Consider the following 18,048-nt stretch of genomic DNA (forward strand, 5'->3'; position numbering starts at 1 on the left):
AGTTAAGGAAACAGAGCAGAACAGAGCGAGAACACAAATGTACCCACACAGTTTCCTTTATTGTCCACTCTCCCTACTTAATTATTGTCTTTTTTTTAACATATGATTTGATGTTTTTTGTCTCCATCCTTAAGATTTTTATTTTAAGGACAGCAAAGCAGAGAAAAACACAGCCAGGTCCTCTCAAACTGCCTTAACTCCATTACAGGCCAGAGGACATTCGCATTTCTAGGTATTGAGTGTGACAATAACAATGACTTTGACATTGCCAGCATGAAAGCACTGGACAATAAGCTGTGCTCTGCGGTCTGCTTACCCGGTGAGTGGCAGTCTGCTGAACATGAACTTGGTGGGAGACGCTCCCGTGCTCACACCCCTGCTCTCACCCTGGGACACCCATCTCCTGCCCTGCAGTTCCTGCATGAAGGCATGGGCTTTGCTAAGGTGCTGGGAGCCAGTTGATGAAAGGAAGTGAGGCGGCCTCGGGAGAGTCCTTGGGCAAAGAGCGACTCTGCTCTAAACGAATCTATTTGGGCATGGAGAAAGGCGCAAAAATACCCCCAAAGCCTTCCGATTTGGCCTGACCGTGCCCCCTCCATCATGATCTTGCAGATCCCATGGCAGGGGGCCTGGTCTTGTTTCCATCAACAGGCAGTTTAAGGCAGACACGGCCTCTGTCATAAGGTCTTGGAAAGAGAGCCTGAGCCCTTGAAAAGGGAACCTGTAGCCCCTCAGAGGAGAGTGGTTAGTTAGGATCAGAGAGGAATTTCAAAGCCTGCATTTTATAGACTAGCTCTGTGACCCAGTGAGCCCTGGGCGACCACCAGTTGCCTTGTGCTCCCTAGATTTGGATCCCAAAGGAACGATCAGGGGTCGAGGGTGACTCTTCTCCCTGGAGCCCTAACTCTATAAATTCCATCAGGGCCATCAACGTGCCCCTTATTCCTTCTCATGACACTAAACTGAATCCGGGATGAGTTCTCAGGAGGAGCCCACCTGTCAGTCACACTCTGCGCACTGATGTCTCTCTGCTCCGTGCTCACCAAGGGCTTCACCAACCATGGCTCTAAAGCCACATCTTGCCCGGTGGACTAGGTCGAAATTGCCCCTCCTGGGTTCACAGCAGAGACTGCCTTCATGTTGCGTGGTTTGTAATCTCTTAAACATGCCCTGGACATACTTAAGCTTCAGGACAGCCACGTCCCGTCATGGGTCCAGTGCTTTACTCTCTTGGCGACGTGGTTACAGGTGCTGGAGGGACACAAACTCCTGTGGTTGCCACTCTCCATCAGATTGCAAAAGACCCAGGTCCTCACCCCTCTGGCCCCATGAAGGCTTGTGGTGGAGGAAGCCATAATCCCCAGAGACACCTCCCACGGCCTTCCCAGGGGCTCTCCGGTCCCTTCCCACTTAGCGTTGACCCAGCCAGGCCTGGGCCAGAGTGGCTGAGGTCCAGGGTACACTTCACTTCCTGCCTTCCTACTCTTTACCTGGCTTCTGCCTGTCCATTTGTTTCTCATGTCTTTTTGCCAAATGTACGTCTGTCTGTCCAGTTTGTTTATTTTGAAACTCATTTAGGTTATCCAGACTTCATGTGAAAGTTCATGTTCACCCACACCCAACCCCAAGCTTGCTGGGCGCACGCACATCCTAGGGGCCCTCGCTGAGGCTTCCGGTCCTAACTGGCAAGAGCCTGTATTTAATATGCTGAAATTTTCCAGGAAAAAACATATTTGTGAGACTAGATTAATCCCTGTTCCACAAAAGCGGGGATGCTTCTGTGGCAAAGGTTACAGGCAGGATTTGTTTTGGTCACTAGTTGGGGAAGATGCCATCTCTGCCCTCACTCCGCCCTGAGTCTGTGGCAGCTGTGCCGGCCAGCCGCTCACTGGGTTTCAAGAGAGGAATCTAGGCTCCTGCCTCCCTGCAGTGGCTCCCCACCAACACCCGTGTTGGGCAGAGAGAGCTCCTGGGAATTCTTTCAGCCACCCATGCTGGTGGAAACTGACCCCAGGCCTTGTGCTTCCTCCTCTCCCTAACTCCTTCCGGCCAACCTGCTGGTGGATGTTTATTCCACTCTGGGATTGCGGCAGGGGAGCGAGACCTGGAAGGAAAACAATGCCTGGGCTTCTTTATGGTGATCTCGAGAGCCAGCCATTCTCAGATTAAACTGGCTTCACCGTTCAGGCCAGACATGAAACCGAATGACAGTGGCGGCTGCCGGGAGAGGGAGTTGAAGGTCGCATCGTAGCCTCACCCCGAGGTCTCAAGGGCTCTTACGGGAGAAGGAAAGTGCATCTGCTCTCTTGGTAAAATGTTTCTCGGGTTCTGCTGTTAGCGTCACACAGGTAGTAAAGAGCTGGGGAACTCTCTGGAAGCATCTGTCGGGTTAATGTCAGGTTAATGACAGGAGCATCCACTGTGGTAGGTCCCGTGGAATCAACAGACCTCACCACGCTCAGCTGTAAGTTCAAAGTTCCATCCTATGACTGAGGTGCCTCAGGCTGGCTTGGCCGTCAGGACAGCTTCTCAGGCACTTGGTCTCCCTCTCCACGCTGTTTCCCTCCCCACATGGATGCCACTCCCCTCACGGAGTGCCCACAAGGAGGGAGCCCGGGGAGCATCCCATGGTCCACCCTCCCCAGGCCCACAGGTGCTCTGCCAGGAGCCCCAGCTCGCGGCAAGGATGGCTCAGGTCCCCATCCTCGCTGCTCTCATCAGCCTTGTGGGAGTGATGTTGAGAAAGCACCTGTGTCATTCCAGCACCTCTTCCGCTAAGAAGCCTCTGGGTCTTCTTTGGCCCTGAGACCAAGGTGGGGGGGGGGCGATGGTATGTTCTGAGATTGTTCTGCAAGGTTCTCAAAGGGAGGAAATCTGAGTTGACCATTGTAGGTGGTGAGCCGATTAGAAGCGTGAGGCCATGCTAGGTAGACGGGGCCCCAAGGAACCTGATGGAGTATCACACAGGCGTCAGGATAGTGGCCAGGGGACCAGTGACAATTCTGTGAAAAGGCTCTGGGGAGTGTGATGGGAAAAAGCAAAGATAATTTGAGTTTATTAGTGGAAATACAAATGTTTTTGTTTTGTTTTGTTTTGTTTTTTGTGGTACGCGTGCCTCTCACTGTTGTGGCCTCTCCCATTGCGGAGCACAGGCTCCGGACGCGCAGGCTCAGCGGCCATGGCTCACGGGCCCAGACGCTCCGTGGCATCTGGGATTTTCCCGGACCGGGGCATGAACCTGTGTCCTCTGCATCGGCAGGCAGACTCTCAACCACTGCGCCACCAGGGAAGCCCGATACAGATGTTTTTAAATGATGGCATTGGACAGGAGTGGGCATACCGATGAAATCTAAAAGTACTTATGGAGGGAATTCCCTGTCCGTCCAGTGGTTAGGACTCAGCACTTGCACTGCAGTGGCCTGGTTCAATCCCTGGTCGGAGAACTAAGATCCTCCAAGCCACTGCACAGCCAAAAACAAAACAAAGAAAAGTACTTATGGAGACCTGAAATAACCCAAGACTAAGACGCCACTAGGAAGGGTTATGCTTCGCAGATACTAAGGAAAAATCGCAATTAACTTTCTCTTTTCTTGGAGAGAAACTCTACAAGATGGTGGAACTGTTACAGACCTTAAATTTAATTAGTGGCTGGGTAGAGGCAGGAAAGAGGTGTGTGGAATCCCCCTAGATGTGCTCCCCAAATCTGCCTCTAGAGGTCTCCTCACTCCCCCGTTTCTGAGCCTGAGGATGGAATTAAGTGGGAACCACCTTTCTCTACCTCCTGTGAAGGATTTTCAATCTCCAGGCTCCCTTTTCTGGCTGAGGGCTGGACAGAATGGCAGCACTCGCTCAGGAAGTCCTCCTGCGCCTTCCACGCTTACCTTCTGCATCCAGGATGCACGGAGCAGCAGGGTTTCGCCGAGGGTCTGGCAGAAGCCTTTTTAGAGGAAAGAGCACCACCGACTGTACTAAGAAGCTGGGGAGATCAGAGACTTCAGGTCTGAGTCTTGAGGCTGTTTCAGAAGGAGCCAGTTTTCAGCCCTGGCTCAGAATCTGGACCGGTGGTGTTTGTAGCAAGGACTCAAGAATTCAGAGCCAGGCAGCCTGGCAGCCAGTGGTGGTGGCGGCGAGGCTGCGGCAGTGTTTTGATTTGACTTTCTGTGTGTGTGTGTGTGTGCGTGTGCGTGTGTGTGTGTGTGTGTGTGTGTGTGTCTTCTCTCCTTTTTACCATTTGCTTTTGCTCTTTCATACCAAACAGCCGCAGTTCCGGAGTCCTGCCCATTAAACACAGAGGAATAAGTATGAGATCTACCAAATTATATAAAATGAAGGAACAACTTATTTCATCTGGGGGTTCCTAACTTAAAAGGGCAATCTTGCCTGCTCTTCATCCTGTCACCCTTAGAGCGGTAAAGCACTGTGGACCCATGTGCCGGACTCCGGTACCCCCAGGGAGTACAGATCCCCGCATTCCGTCTGGCTGTGAGAGATACCTAAACATTTCCTGTCCCACTCACTCCCCTTCCCCTGGGGTCCACCTCCACAAGACTATTATTAGAGCCTTAGGGCGGATTAGCACACCAGGACATTTATGGGTATACACAATTTATACCCGCTGAATCCCAGTGCTTCTGCCATTAAAGGGTTTTGTGTCTTGGGCTGGCCTAACCTGAAGCTGACCCCAGACATTGGTGAGTGGCCTCCCTCAAATGTGACACAGTGAGCCTCACGCCCACCCTCCAGGGTCAGTGGCTCCGTCCACGAACTGAGCCATCTGAAGGGCCTGGCTCTCGGCTCTGCCCTGGAAGAGATCACCGTGTGCTGGAGGATCCAGCAATTTCCACACAGCATGAGAAATTGGGTGGTCGTACGGGCCAGTGGGGGAACACTTCGGAGCATGCTGGACCCCATCTGGCTTCAGGGGGTGCCTTCTGGGGGCAGGTGCTGGAAGAGGCAGCTCAGCAGTCCTCGGCCAGAGAATGGAAGGCTTTCCCCAAACTCAGGGGGTTAGGGCTTCATCCTCTCCCTTCAGAAGGGGCATCTCGCTGCACTGGGGGGACTGAATCAGATGGAGTCAGTCTGTGGGATGGGAGGACGACTTGGGGGAGATGAGTGTAGCCTGAACAAGGCCTGGGGGGCGGATGGTTTTCGCGCACATTCTGTGAGTCAGGCGCCCTGCTCACCACTCTTCCATGTCACCTCGCTTAGTCTCACAGCATCCCTGGGGAGTAAGTACTTGTCTCCCATCTGATGGATGGGAAAACCTGGGCTCCAAGTACAGTGACCTGCCCAAGGTCACACAGTCAGTACGTTACAAGCTGGGGCTGTATCCCGGTTTTCTGACTACAGATTTAGACCTTACTAGAGCTTGAACAAGCAGGAGGTCATGGTGGATTGGATACAGAGCATGAAGGAGAGAGAAGCACCAAGAGTGTGTTTCCAGCATGGGCAGCGGGTGCTTCTCGTGCAGGAACTGCAGTACAAGGGGGGAAGATGATGAGTTTCGTGTATGGTACCCGGGGGACCCCAAAGCTCTGGAGCTAATGTCTCCTGGGGTTGGTGGCACCAGCTGATAGCAACTCTCGGTGGGCTGTTCAGGTGCAGAAGGAGAGGAACAGCTGTCACTCTGTTCTCTGCCATGCCATTTGGTCCCTGGCACCCTGCTGGGCAGCCAGTCCCTTCCTGCCCCACCCTGGCCCCCACAGCAAACACTAACTCTGAGCCCAAATTAACACACTCTTCTCCCTCCCCTTCACCTCCTCCTGCTCTCGTGAGAGTCTCAGCCAGACTCAGTTTCTTTTCCTGGTCCGCTGTAACACTTAGGCAAACTTCAAGACCAAATAAAGATACAAAGGTGGAGCCTACGGCAAGCTCACAAAACAAGGACCATCCTGCATGTCCCTCCATCAGTGGGCCACAGTGGCCATGACTGTCCCTCGCCCAGTGGACGCCACTGCTCCCAAGTTTCACGTGCTGTGGTTTGCACCCTGTGGGAGTTCCAGGTAATGCGCATCTTGCCAGTTTTCGTGCCAAACTCCGGACTGTCCTGCCAGAGACACCATCTACACCAAACCAAAGGTCCGGTAACCTTCCTTTCCTCTTCTCAGGTGCCTGGCAGGCTGACGACAACGTGGTCAGTCGTCGGAACACGCAGTGCAGACGCTCATCTTCTGGCAGCCTGGAGGACCCCGAGAACAGGCTCTGCGTGTGGGATCCTTTGGCCATCTGAGAGCCTTAGCCCCTGTACCAGGGCTCTCCTCCCGTTCTCACATCCCATCCTGGCCTCATGGCACCACTGACCTCCTGGGCATCCTCAGCAAGAAACACGGAGACTTTTTAGACCCACGTGAAAGCTGGATGCTGAGGGCACCTGACCCTTCTCCCAGACTCATCTTCTTCCGCAACCGTGATCCTTCCCCTCTCAGAAGGGACTGGAAACCTCTTTTCTCCTTGTGGGCTAAAGCCACTCGAACTGCAGCTCATGAGACCCTTTGCAGAGAGTCTCTGGAATGTTTCCACTGTATCTTGATCTTCAGGTGGAGCTGTGGCCTACAGACTGGTTATTTCTTGTGTATCTTTTTTTTTTTTTCTCCTTAGGAGGTAGACCAAGAAGACTCAAGAGTTTGGGTGACTTCATTACAAACACCCATCTGGCATTTTCTAGTCTCTGGGACATCATGACCAATCTGAGACCTGCAGTTTGGGGTGGCGTTGGGGGATGACTCCTGTGAGAAGGGAAAGCCATATTGCACTGTAAGTGGGGTTTCCCTCAAAATGCATTAGGAGCTCCTCTCTCAAGGACAAGAAGCAGTGGCAACCACCAGAAGGTTGGTTGGGAAAACAGTTCTTGCTTCTGGTAGCAGAGGCTATGCCTCGTGTGTCTGCTTAGGAAGGAGGCCTTGAATCTGAGAACCCCTCAGTTAAATGATGACCTACCGGGGACTTCTTTATGATCAGGTGCACTCAGGAAGGCCTGGGGCTCCATCCTAAGGTGACACTGCAAAGGCATTTTTGACCCCCTCTATGTACCAGGCACTTGTTAGGGACTGTCGTATATTATCACGTTTCATCACTACCGCCCTGTCAGGTGGCATTCTTATCCCTGCTGCCCCCGTCTCCACCCCGCTTTTCTGAAAGAGTTGAAGAAAGAAGCTGAGAGAGGGGTGGACCGGTGGTTCTCATTTGGTGCCCAGGAACCCCAAAGGAGGTTGGGGGAAGGGCTGAGCTGGGGTCAGTGGTGGTCTGGAAGGCTCCCCACCCCACCGGTTTTCCTCCCCTGTCCTCCAGATCAGCTGAGCCTGATGGGGGGAGCCGGAGGTACTGCCTTCCATAGGCTCATCAGAGATTTAGAGATATTGTTCAAATCACATGTGCACCCCACCTCACTCTGGTGTAGGGCATAGAAATAACAGCCTGAAACAGCAAGACCGTAAGCTGTTGGCTCTTCGTCCCTCAACACTAGTGTTATCAATGGATTCCTCATAGCTCTCTGATAGATGCATTGTCTGCTGGCTTTTGGAAGAGGTGGTTATTTAGTGGAGCATGAGATTGAGAAGCAAAGTGGGATCCAACATTTTGTGAGGCTGAGATGTGACAGAGCCCTAGGCTATGCCCACCATGATGGCCTGAATTAGTAGTTGGAATTGTTGCCCTACAAGAGCTTTTCAGGGTCCTTCCCAAGGCCTCAAAGAGAGCCCAGTGCCAGGGAATGTTTTGCACCTCCTGTGTGGCTGCTTTGCGCCACCAGGTGCGTGGTGACCCTCACTGCCTGGTGGTTGTGGTTCACATCCTGCCCTGGGGGTGGGCAGGGGGAGGCCTGTGGTCCTGACAGACACTACATGAGCCAAGCCTGAATCTCAGCTTCTGCCTTGAGTTCCCGTGTCCACCCGCTCTGAAATCCTGCAGTGGGCTCTGCTGTTTCAGGCCCCATTTAATGTCCTTCCTTTCCCCGAAACATTCTTACAGCCCCTTTCATATTGATGATTCCAGCAATAACCACACTTCCTGATCTCCTTGAAGTCTGAGTCCCAGAAGCACTAGGGAAGGGGGCGCTCCCTTAGCCTGGGGTGGTGGTATACAGATCCACCTCCTCGCCCGGCAGGTAGTATTCAGAGTGTGGTGTTACCTGAGATGAAGGAGATGCAGGTAAACAGTTGCCACAGTGGCCAGGAACCCTAAGAGGAAGCCATTGTCTTCACCCTTTCTGGAGGGTCAGTCTTCTCCCAGGAAGAGGCTCAGAGACATTCCTCAAGGCCTTGGTTCCATAACCAAGACATACCCGGGTGAGAAGTGGCCCTTCACTCCTGTTTCTCAGACAGTTCCTGCTCTCTCCCCCATCCCCTCACCTCTTTGCCCTCATTTAGCTCTTTGGCGAGCAGAAATATCCCATCCAAAAGGGCTGGGATCAGGGAACAGGGCACAGAGCCTGGTCGGGGAACAGGACAGCCGCCCCAGTCATCATCTGGAGATGGTCATGTTGTTAGCAGTTGACCCACAGAGAATATGACGGGGCCTGGTTTCTCACACAAGGACACAGACTAACCAGAGGCCTGGGGCTCCTTCCTGCCACACTCAGGTCGGAGCTCACCTATGAGCTCACTTCCGGGTGGTGTGGTGATCCCAGCCTTCTCACAGAGCCCTTTTTCCTTCTCCTCCCCAGTCCCATCCCACCAGAGGTCATGCCCACGCTGGGGCATCTCCTGGGCACGGATCCACACACGTTAAGCCATCTCACCTGGGGAGAGTTTGTGTCCTGTTCACCTGACATTGGCATGCTGCTTGCTCACTTTGCTTTAGGATCTGCACACCTACTGTGTGTAAGTATGTGTGTACTGTTGTGCCAGCTGTGTACCCCTCACTCCCTGGAGTACACTCATGGGCACACTACAGTGGGGACGTCAAGGATGCAATATTTATGGACTGCTGCATGATTCTTAAAAATGAATAAAACTGTTCACAAGGGAAGGAGAGCTATTAATTGCGCAGTTGGCTTATTTGTGAAAGTTTCTGTCCGACTTTCTCCAGCACGCTTTTAATACTTTGACTCAATTACAACTCACACAGCAGAAATATACAAGATCATGAGAGATTACTACAAGAAACTCTATGCCAATAAAATGGACAACCTGGAAGAAATGGACAAATTCTTAGAAATGCACAACCTGCCAAGACTGAATCAGGAAGGAATAGAAAATATGAATAGACCAATCACAAGCACTGAAATGGAAACTGTGATTAAAAATCTTCCAACAAACAGAAGAAGCCCAGGACCAGATGGCTTCACAGGCGAATTCTATCAGACATTTAGAGAAGAGCTAACACCTATCCTTCTCAAACTCTTCCAAAATATAGCAGAGGGAGGAGCACTCCCAAACTCATTCTACGAGGCCACCATCACCTTGATACCAAAACCAGGCAAGGATGTCACAAAGAAAGAAAACTACAGGCCAATGTCACTGATGAACATAGATGTAAAAATCCTCAACAAAATACTAGCAAACAGAATCCAACAGCACATTAAAAGGATCAAACACCATGATCAAGTGGGGTTTATTCCAGGAATGCAAGGATTCTTCAATATACGCAAATCAATCAATGTGATACACCATATTAACAAATTGAAGGAGAAAAACCATATGATCATCTCAATAGATGCAGAGAAAGCTTTCGACAAAATTCAACAGCCATTTATGATAAAAACCCTGCAGAAAGTAGGCATACAGGGAACTTTCCACAAGATAATAAAGGCCATATATGACAAACCCACAGCCAACATTGTCCTCAATGGTGAAAAGCTGAGACCATTTCCACTAAGATCAGGAATAAGACAACGTGGCCCACTCTCACCACACTTATTCAACTTAGTTTTGGAAGTTTTACCAACAGCAATCAGAGAAGAAAAGGAAATAAAAGGAATCCAAATTGGAAAAGAAGAAGTAAAGCTGTCACTGTTTGCAGATGACATGATACTATACATAGAGAATCCTAAAGATGCTACCAGAAAACTACTAGAGCTAATCAATGAATTTGGTAAAGTAGCAGGATACAAAATTAATGCACAGAAATCTCTGGCATTCCTGTACACTAATGATGAAGAATCTGAAAGTGAAATCAAGAAAACACTCCCATTTACCATTGCAACAAAAAGAATAAAATACCTAGGAATAAACCTACCTAAGGAGACAAAAGACCTGTATGCAGAAAATTATAAGACACTGATGAAAGAAATGAAAGATGATACAAATAGATGGAGAGATATACCATGCTCCTGGATTGGAAGAATCGATACTGTGAAAATGACTCTACTACCCAAAGCAATCTACAGGTTCAATACAATCCCTATCAAACTACCACTGGCATTTTTCACAGAACTGGAACAAAACATTTCAAACTTTGTTTGGAAAAACAAAAGACTCCGAATAGCCAAAGCAATCTTGAGAATGAAAAACGGAGCTGGAGGAATCAGGCTCCCTGACTTCAGACTACACTACAAAGCTACAATAATCAAGACAGTGTTTTACGGGCACAAAAACAGAAAGATAGATCAATGGAACAGGATAGAAAACCCAGAGATAAACCCACGCACATATGGTCAACTTATCTTTGATCAAGGAGGCACGAATGTACAGTGGAGAAAGGACAGCCTCTTCAATAAGTGGTGCTGGGAAAACTGGACAGGGACCTGTAAAAGTATGAGATTAGATCATTCCCTAACACCATACACAAAAATAAGCTCAAAATGGATTAAAGACCTAAATGTAAGGCCAGAAACTATCAAAGTCTTAGAGGAAAACATAGGCAGAACACTCTAGGACATAAATCCCAGCAAGATCCTTTTGGACCCACCTCCTAGAGAAATGGAAATAAAAACAAAGATAAACAAATGGGACCTAATGAAACTTCAAAGCTTTTGCACAGCAAAGGACACCATAAACAAGACCAAAAGACAACCCTCAGAATGGGAGAAAATATTTGCAAATGAAGCAACTGACAAAGGATTAATCTCCAAAATTTAAAAACAGCTCATGCAGCTCAAGAGCCAAAAAAACAAACAACCCAATCCAAAAATGGGCAGAAGACTTAAATAGGCATTTCTCCAAAGAAGATATACAGACTGCCAACAAACACATGAAAGAATGCTCAACATCATTAATCATTAGAGAAATGCAAATCAAAACTACAATGAGATATCATCTCACACCAGTCAGAATGGCCATCATCAAGAAATCTAGAAACAATAAATGCTGGAGAGGGTGTGGAGAAAAGGGAACACTCTTGCACTGCTGGTGGGAATGTGAATTGGTACAGCCACTATGGAGAACAGTATGGAGGTTCCTTAAGAGACTAAAAATAGAACTACCATATGGCCCAGCAATCCCACTACTAGGCATATACCCTGAGAAAACCATACTTCAATAAGAGGCATGTACCAAAATGTTCATTGCAGCTCTATTCACAATAGCCCGGAGATGGAAACAACCTAAGTGTCCATCATCGGGTGAATGGATAAAGAAGATGTGGCACATATATACAATGGAATATTACTCAGCCATAAAAAGAAAGGAAACTGAGCTATTTGTAATGAGGTGGATAGACCTAGAGTCTGTCATACAGAGTGAAGTAAGTCAGAAAGAGAACGACAAATACCATATGCTAACACATATATATGGAATTTAAAAAAAAATGTCATGAAGAACCTAGGGGTAAAACAGGAATAAAGTCACAGACCTACTTGAGAATGGACTTGAGGATATGGGGAGGGGGAAGGGTAAGCTGTGACAAAGCGAAAGAGAGGCATGGACATATATACACTACGGAACGTAAGGTAGATAGATAGTGGGAAGCAGCCGCAGAACACAGGGAGATCAGCTCGGTGCTTTGTGACCGCCTGGAGGGGTGGGATGGGGAGGGTGGGAGGGAGGGAGATGCATGAGGGAAGGGATGTGGGAACAGATGTATATGTATGACTGATTCACTTTGTTATAAAGCAGAAACTAATAAAAAATAAAAATAAAATAAAAACAATAAATACTTGGGAAGAAAAAAAAAAAACTTTGACTCAAGACAAGCTGGACATGGAGGAGTGAGAGAGGGCAAGGGGTAGAGGGAAAGACATGTTTCTGGGTGGGAGCTGGTGTACCATCCCCTGGGCACAGCTTCTGCGCAGAGGCCTGATAAGGAGCCCTCACCTCCACCCACCCCCTTCAACCAGAGAACTTCCAACTGCTGCTCCTCAATAATTGAAGAGCAGGAAAGCTGGTGACTAGAGGGAGGCTGGGGGAGGGGAGGAGGAAGGACCACAGTCCACCGTTAGTGCGTCACTTAAAGGCTGGTGAAATTAATGGGGCAAATGACCCCAGTCACAGAATTTGGCAAGTCCACGGCTTTCCTGGGTTTCACCCACCGGCTCTGTTTCCTCGGCTATCTGGAAAGGAGGGAGAGCACTTGCGAAGAAGCCTCTGGAATGTCAGCTTCTGGGAATCTTGCTGAGGACGGGGCGGGGAGGGAGCGCTTACCGGGAAACACTGGATTACCCTAGCCGCCTTGGGGTGTCTGCGACCGGGGCTGCGGTTTCTGCGGACCTGAGCGGCAGGTGGCATCGGAGAGTCAGACCTGCTTGCGGGCACCAAGACGACACTCGGTCGGGAGACAGGGACAGGCCGCAGAAACGTGAGGAAGTGCCACTCGCAGCCCAGAGGAGAGGAAAGGAAAGCCCCAAGCATGCACCCAGCCCTGGCCCCCGCGCCACGGGCTGCGTCCCAGGAGCCGTCGCCACCTCTGAGCAGCCCAGATGGGAAGGGGGTGGGGCGGAGTACGGTTCCCGCGGCGAACTGCTCGCTGAGGGCCCCGGGGCCTCTGCGGGAGCGCCGAGCCGCGCGCCTCTCCGAGCCCTGCGCGGGGCCCTCGGGCGGGAATGCGCGGAGCCGGGACGCGATGGCGGGTAGGGGACTGGGTCGCGCGCGGGAGAGGGCGGCAGGAGGGAGCTGGAAGAGAGTTACCGCGTGAGAGAGCGGTTAAGAGCCCGCGGTCTCTTTGGAGATGCCCTGGCCAATGGCAGAAGCGGAAACCGTTTATATGGGCGGGGCGTCGCCACGGCAGCAGGAGACGCCTTGTGAGCGGCTACTGAGTGCCGGTCCCTGGCCGCTGGCTTTCAGAGAGGCGCCGGCGGGCGTGAGTGGCGACGAGGATTGCTGGCTGGGCCCTCGAGCTGGGAGCAGAGAGCCGCGGTGAGGGTGGGCGGTGGGAGGAATTTCTTTGAGAACCTTCCTTTGGCCCGGGCTGCGCTCTGAGCCAGGTAAGGGACGGGGAGGGCTGCAGGCCGTGGGAAGGGAGGGCGTCAGTACCAGCCCGCTCTCCCATCCGTCCCCGACGGAAGTGGTGGGCCCGGGGACTGACATCAGAGGCGTTTGGGGGACACTCACTTCCCGCCCCCTTATAACTCTCTGTATTGTTTCCTTCCTTCCCCTTGATCCCCATCCTAATATCCCTTTTCAAAGATCAGACGACCTCCCCCGCCCCCCGACCCGTCGTACTGCCCTCCTGGACTCTCTCGCCCCATTTCCATTGGTTGTGGACGGAGAGAGGGGGGTTAATTCCCCGCTTTGAGGGAGAAAGGGGTGGCCTCGCATGCCCCTACACTATTCCCTCGTTTGGCTAATTAAGTCTCCTCTAAAAGATCCAAGAGGAAAAGAGCGAGGCGAACCCCGTGTGGGTCGGACCCCCGGGCACACCTTCTGTTTCCCAGACCTCGGCAGTAAAAGATCCTCCCCAGCTGCAGGAAGGATTTTAGTAAGAGCCTCCCCCCTCGCCCACACTCTCCCCTCGGGGGTGGGGAAAGAGGGCTCAGTTCCCGCTCTGGTCCCCGCAGGCACCACATTCCCTTTGGAGGAGGCTACCCCCAGATCGCGGGATGGAAGCCCGCTTCTGGGAGGCTGCGTAACTGAAGCCGCGGGAGTCAGCGGGCCGGAGAGCTCGGCGGTCACCCTCGGCTCGGCTCGTGGATGTTGACAGCCCCCTCGGAGAGTGCCCGCAGATATGGCGGAGAGCTGGCTACGCGTCTCGGGAGCAGGGGCAGCGGAGGAGGCCGGACCGGAAGGCGGCCTGGAGGAGTCCAATGCCCTGAATGACAGCCTGACCAGCCTGCAGTGGCTGCAGGAATTCTCCATTCTCAAAGCCAAGGTCCCCGCCCTGCCTTCAGGGGACACCGACCCTCACGGCTACCACGAGCTGTCAGGCTCGGCCGAGCCGGGGTCTCCCCTGGCGGCGGACCCCGCCTGCCTGGGGCAGCCGCACACACCCGGCAAGCCCACGTCCTTGTGCACGCCGCGGAGCGCCCCCTCGGGGCTGCAGGCCTCGCCTCCCGACGACGTGGACTACGCCACCAACCCGCACGTGAAGCCGCCCTACTCGTATGCCACGCTCATCTGCATGGCCATGCAGGCCAGCAAGGCCACCAAGATCACCCTGTCGGCCATCTACAAGTGGATCACGGACAACTTCTCTTACTTCCGCCACGCTGATCCCACCTGGCAGGTAGGGAGGCACTCCCTCCCTCCCTGCCCATGCCCGCGCGCACTGGACTCACATCCCAGATCCGCAGGCCAAGTAGGCGCGGTACGGCCAGGGCCCCGAGAGAGGAAGGCCGTCCAGGAAGGACCTCAAGGGAGCCCAGTGCTTGGACTGCTGCCCCTTTGACTTCAGAGACGGAGGAGGGAGGATGTTCAGAGGGCTGCAGGGGTGCCGACATAGAGGTTCAAGTGGAAAGAACTTGTCCCTCATCCGGCAGGCTCAGCCCAAAGACCAGGGCTGAACTATGCGTGGACACAGCCCCCCAGGGTAGGTTGATGGACTGAGGGACACATTTGTGTCCCAAGTCCTGCAATTCCTACACACTACCCTCCTAAAGGTCAGTTTGTCAGGGCCTGACTGGAGGCAGAGCATGGTTGCTGCCCGGCTCTGCATCCCGCCTGCTTTCAGTTGGCTGGAGGGGCTCTGGGAGGGGAGAGGGGTGTGCTGCAGGGTGTGGTGGCCATCTGTGTCCCAGTGGAAGGGCTACGGGGCCTTCCAAAAGCTGCTGTGCCAGCCCCCACCCCAAGCCCTCCCTAGTTTCCTGCCTACACTCCTCCCCCTCTTCTCATCAACCTCCCTGCGGGGACAATTATCTCAGCCACGTGCTTTCCACAGGGGCTCTTTCCTCCCACACTGGCTTCATGTTCCAAGTGTCCGGAACCTGGCACAGAGCAGCCAAGGGGCCCAGACCACCATGTAAACCTCCCAGTCTTGCCAGGGCGCACTACTCACCTGCCGGCCCCACCCACCAGGCCCCAGACCCCTGTGCCCCAGCGTGGTTTGGACTGTGCACCCAGGCGTGAACAAGGCAGGATGGTGATTCAGGCTGGGCACACACTGCCCTCAGCCTCTTCGACCATCAGGATCAGGGGCTACTTGGGGACAGAGACCCTGAGGATGCACAGATCCTTCCCTGTGGCACAGGTCACAGGATCAGAGTTCCTGTGATCACAGCTATTCCACGTTTGCTTGGGCCCTGACCCTGGGGCAGGTACCATTTGTAACCTTGGTGAGAAAGCAGAGACCCTCCACCACCCCCCACCCTACCCCAAGCCTGAGAGCCCCCAGGAATGAGCGCTATGCTCTTGGCTGGGTAATAATCAACTGAGGCCTCAGAGCCTGGGGTGGGAGGAGGGGGACATGGTGGGTGAGGGCCCAGGCCAGCAGGCGGCTCTACAAACAAGGAAAGTCATCAGATCCTCCCACACTTCATCCCCCACCACACACACACACCCTCACACCCACTCACTCATTTCACAAACAGAGAAGGCCAGCCAGGCCCAGGCAGAGGGAGATGGCTGTCCAGGACCTGGGGGAGCCAAGGCCTTTGACCAGAGGCCGCAAGCAGCGGGGTAAGGGAGGGAGGGCAGGACAGGCTGGCACTGAGAGCCACCCTGCGGCTCAGGGCTCGGATGACTGAGCAGGCAGATGTCCTGGCAAATGGGAACAAAAGCCCCCGACAGCACTCCCAGCTCCTGGTGCCCCGTGGCTGGTGTCCCAGAGCCTCCCGCTCAGAGCAGCGCTTCTGTCTCCCCTGCCCCCATCGGAGAGAAGGTGGTGGTGGGACTGGCAGTGGCGCTAGGAGCCCCCCATCACTGACCCCACCCACTCTCCCAGCTGTCTTCCTTCTCTCCTATCTCCCTGTGTCCAGAACTCCATCCGCCACAACCTGTCCCTGAAGAAGGGCTTCATCAAGGTGCCTCGGGAGAAGGACGAGCCAGGCAAGGGGGGCTTCTGGCGCATCGACCCCCAGTACGCCGAGCGGCTGCTGAGTGGGGCCTTGAAGAAGCGGCGGCTGCCCCCAGTCCACATCCACCCGGCCTTTGCCCGCCAGGCCGCGCCAGAGCCCAGCGCCGCCCCATGGGCCGGGCCACTGACCGTGAGCGCCGAGGCCCAGCAGCTGCTGCGGGAGTTCGAGGAGGCCACTGGGGAGGCGGGCTGGGGTGCAGGCGAGGGCAGGTTGGGGCGTAAGCCTCAACAGCCGCTGCCCAAGCAGGAGGCCAAGGTCCCGCGGCCCTCCAGCCCCCTGCTGCTGACCCAGGAGGAGCAGGCTGAGCTGGAACCCCTCAAGGGCAACTTTGACTGGGAGGCCATCTTGGACGCTGGCACGCTGGACGGGGAGCTGGGCACGCTGGAGACCTCGGAGCTGATCCCGCCGCTGAGCCCTGCCTCACACGGGGACGTGGACCTCACCATCCATGGCCACCACATCGACTGCCCTGTTACCTTGGGGCCTCCAGTGGAGCAGGCTACCGAAAGCCTGGACTTTGATGAGACCTTCCTGGCCCCATCCTTCCTGGAGCACCCCTGGGATGAGAGCACCCGTAGCTCCCTGCCCCCCGAGCCCCTCTTTGAGGCCGGGGATGCCACACTGGCCTCTGACCTGCATGACTGGGCCAGCCTGGCCGCCTTCTTGTAAGAAGCCAGGCCCTGCCCCACCTCCAGACAGCACCGAAGTCTGGGCCCAGACTGCCCCCCTCCCCGCCAGTGCAGGCCCATGGACACCCTACCACCCAGGCAGGGGCTGGGCCAGGTCAACCCACCAGGCCACACGGCCCCCAGCCCAGGCCATCCTCAGATTCTAGTCCAGCAGGCTGAGAATTGGGGCCCAGGACCAAAATTGCTGCCTCCGCTCCCCAGCCCCCCATACACACAGTGTTTCATTGATCCACTTCTTCCCTGCCCCAGAGACACGCTAAGGGCCCTGCACTATGAGAGCTGCAGCTTGGAGGGGCCCTGGCCAAGCTGGAAACATCAGTACAGGGCCCGCCCCAGAACACCTTAGCTTCAAAGCTTCTCTCTCTCCTGCTCTCCTCCCCAGGTCTCTATCCAGAGCAAGTTCCCTGGTACAACAAATGCTGATTAGGTGACTGCAAATTAACACCCAAGAGGCCTCTCCCGGCAGTCTGTGAGGAGGAGCAAGGCGGAGGGGGGAAGAGAGAGGAGACAGAAAGGAGGCCGGGGTGCTGGGTGGATCCAGGAGATTTTCTAAGGCCTCTGGGATCTTCTGGCTTCATCCCTAGAGGTGGGGCAGAGGGCATGTGTCCCTAATCTTTGAGCCCAACTTGAGGCTGAGAGCAGCGGGGAGATGGGGATCTGGGGGTTAGGGGCTGGGGCAGCCAAGCTGCAGAGGGAAAGGGGACAGACAGACTAATGTAGTGAGTGTAGCTATTGCTGAGGCTTAAGTGGGAGGGACGCAGTGCTTGCTAGAACTACTGGGATCAGGAATGGGGGGATGGCCCCGTGCCCTTGCTTGCACTCCTGCAGGGGAGTGTCTTGCTCCACCATAAACGCCCTGGGCTGCATCCCACATCCACTCTCCTAACCCATCGGGCATTTTAACCTTTTTCATAGAAAGTTATTTACAATAAAAACATTTTTAAAAATAAAGTTTTAAAAAGTCTCAAAATGGACCTGCTTGCAACTTTCTCTGGGGAAAAGCATGGGCCAGTTTTGGGGAGGCCACGGCCCAAGGGGGAA

The 18,048-nt window shown here is 53.7% G+C and overlaps 2 protein-coding genes across 2 annotated transcripts in view; both read left to right on the forward strand.

Annotated features, from left to right (window-relative positions):
- LOC308610107 (E3 ubiquitin ligase RNF157-like) overlaps positions 1-18,048 on the forward strand; it is a gene marked incomplete at both ends in the record, with an annotated part of 314,581 nt that overhangs the window by 237,146 nt on the left and 59,387 nt on the right.
- Positions 14,035-16,987, forward strand: LOC308610092 (forkhead box protein J1-like; the record flags this gene model as incomplete). Its single annotated transcript, XM_081259350.1, has 2 exons — positions 14,035-14,532; positions 16,220-16,987. The coding sequence occupies 2 exons, from the start codon at positions 14,035-14,037 to the stop codon at positions 16,985-16,987; spliced, it is 1,266 nt and encodes a 421-aa protein (XP_081115476.1).

The sequence above is a fragment of the Mesoplodon bidens genome, assembly GCF_964165515.1.
Source record: "Mesoplodon bidens genome assembly, contig: HAP1_SCAFFOLD_150, whole genome shotgun sequence".
Taxonomy (NCBI): Eukaryota; Metazoa; Chordata; class Mammalia; order Artiodactyla; family Ziphiidae; genus Mesoplodon; species Mesoplodon bidens.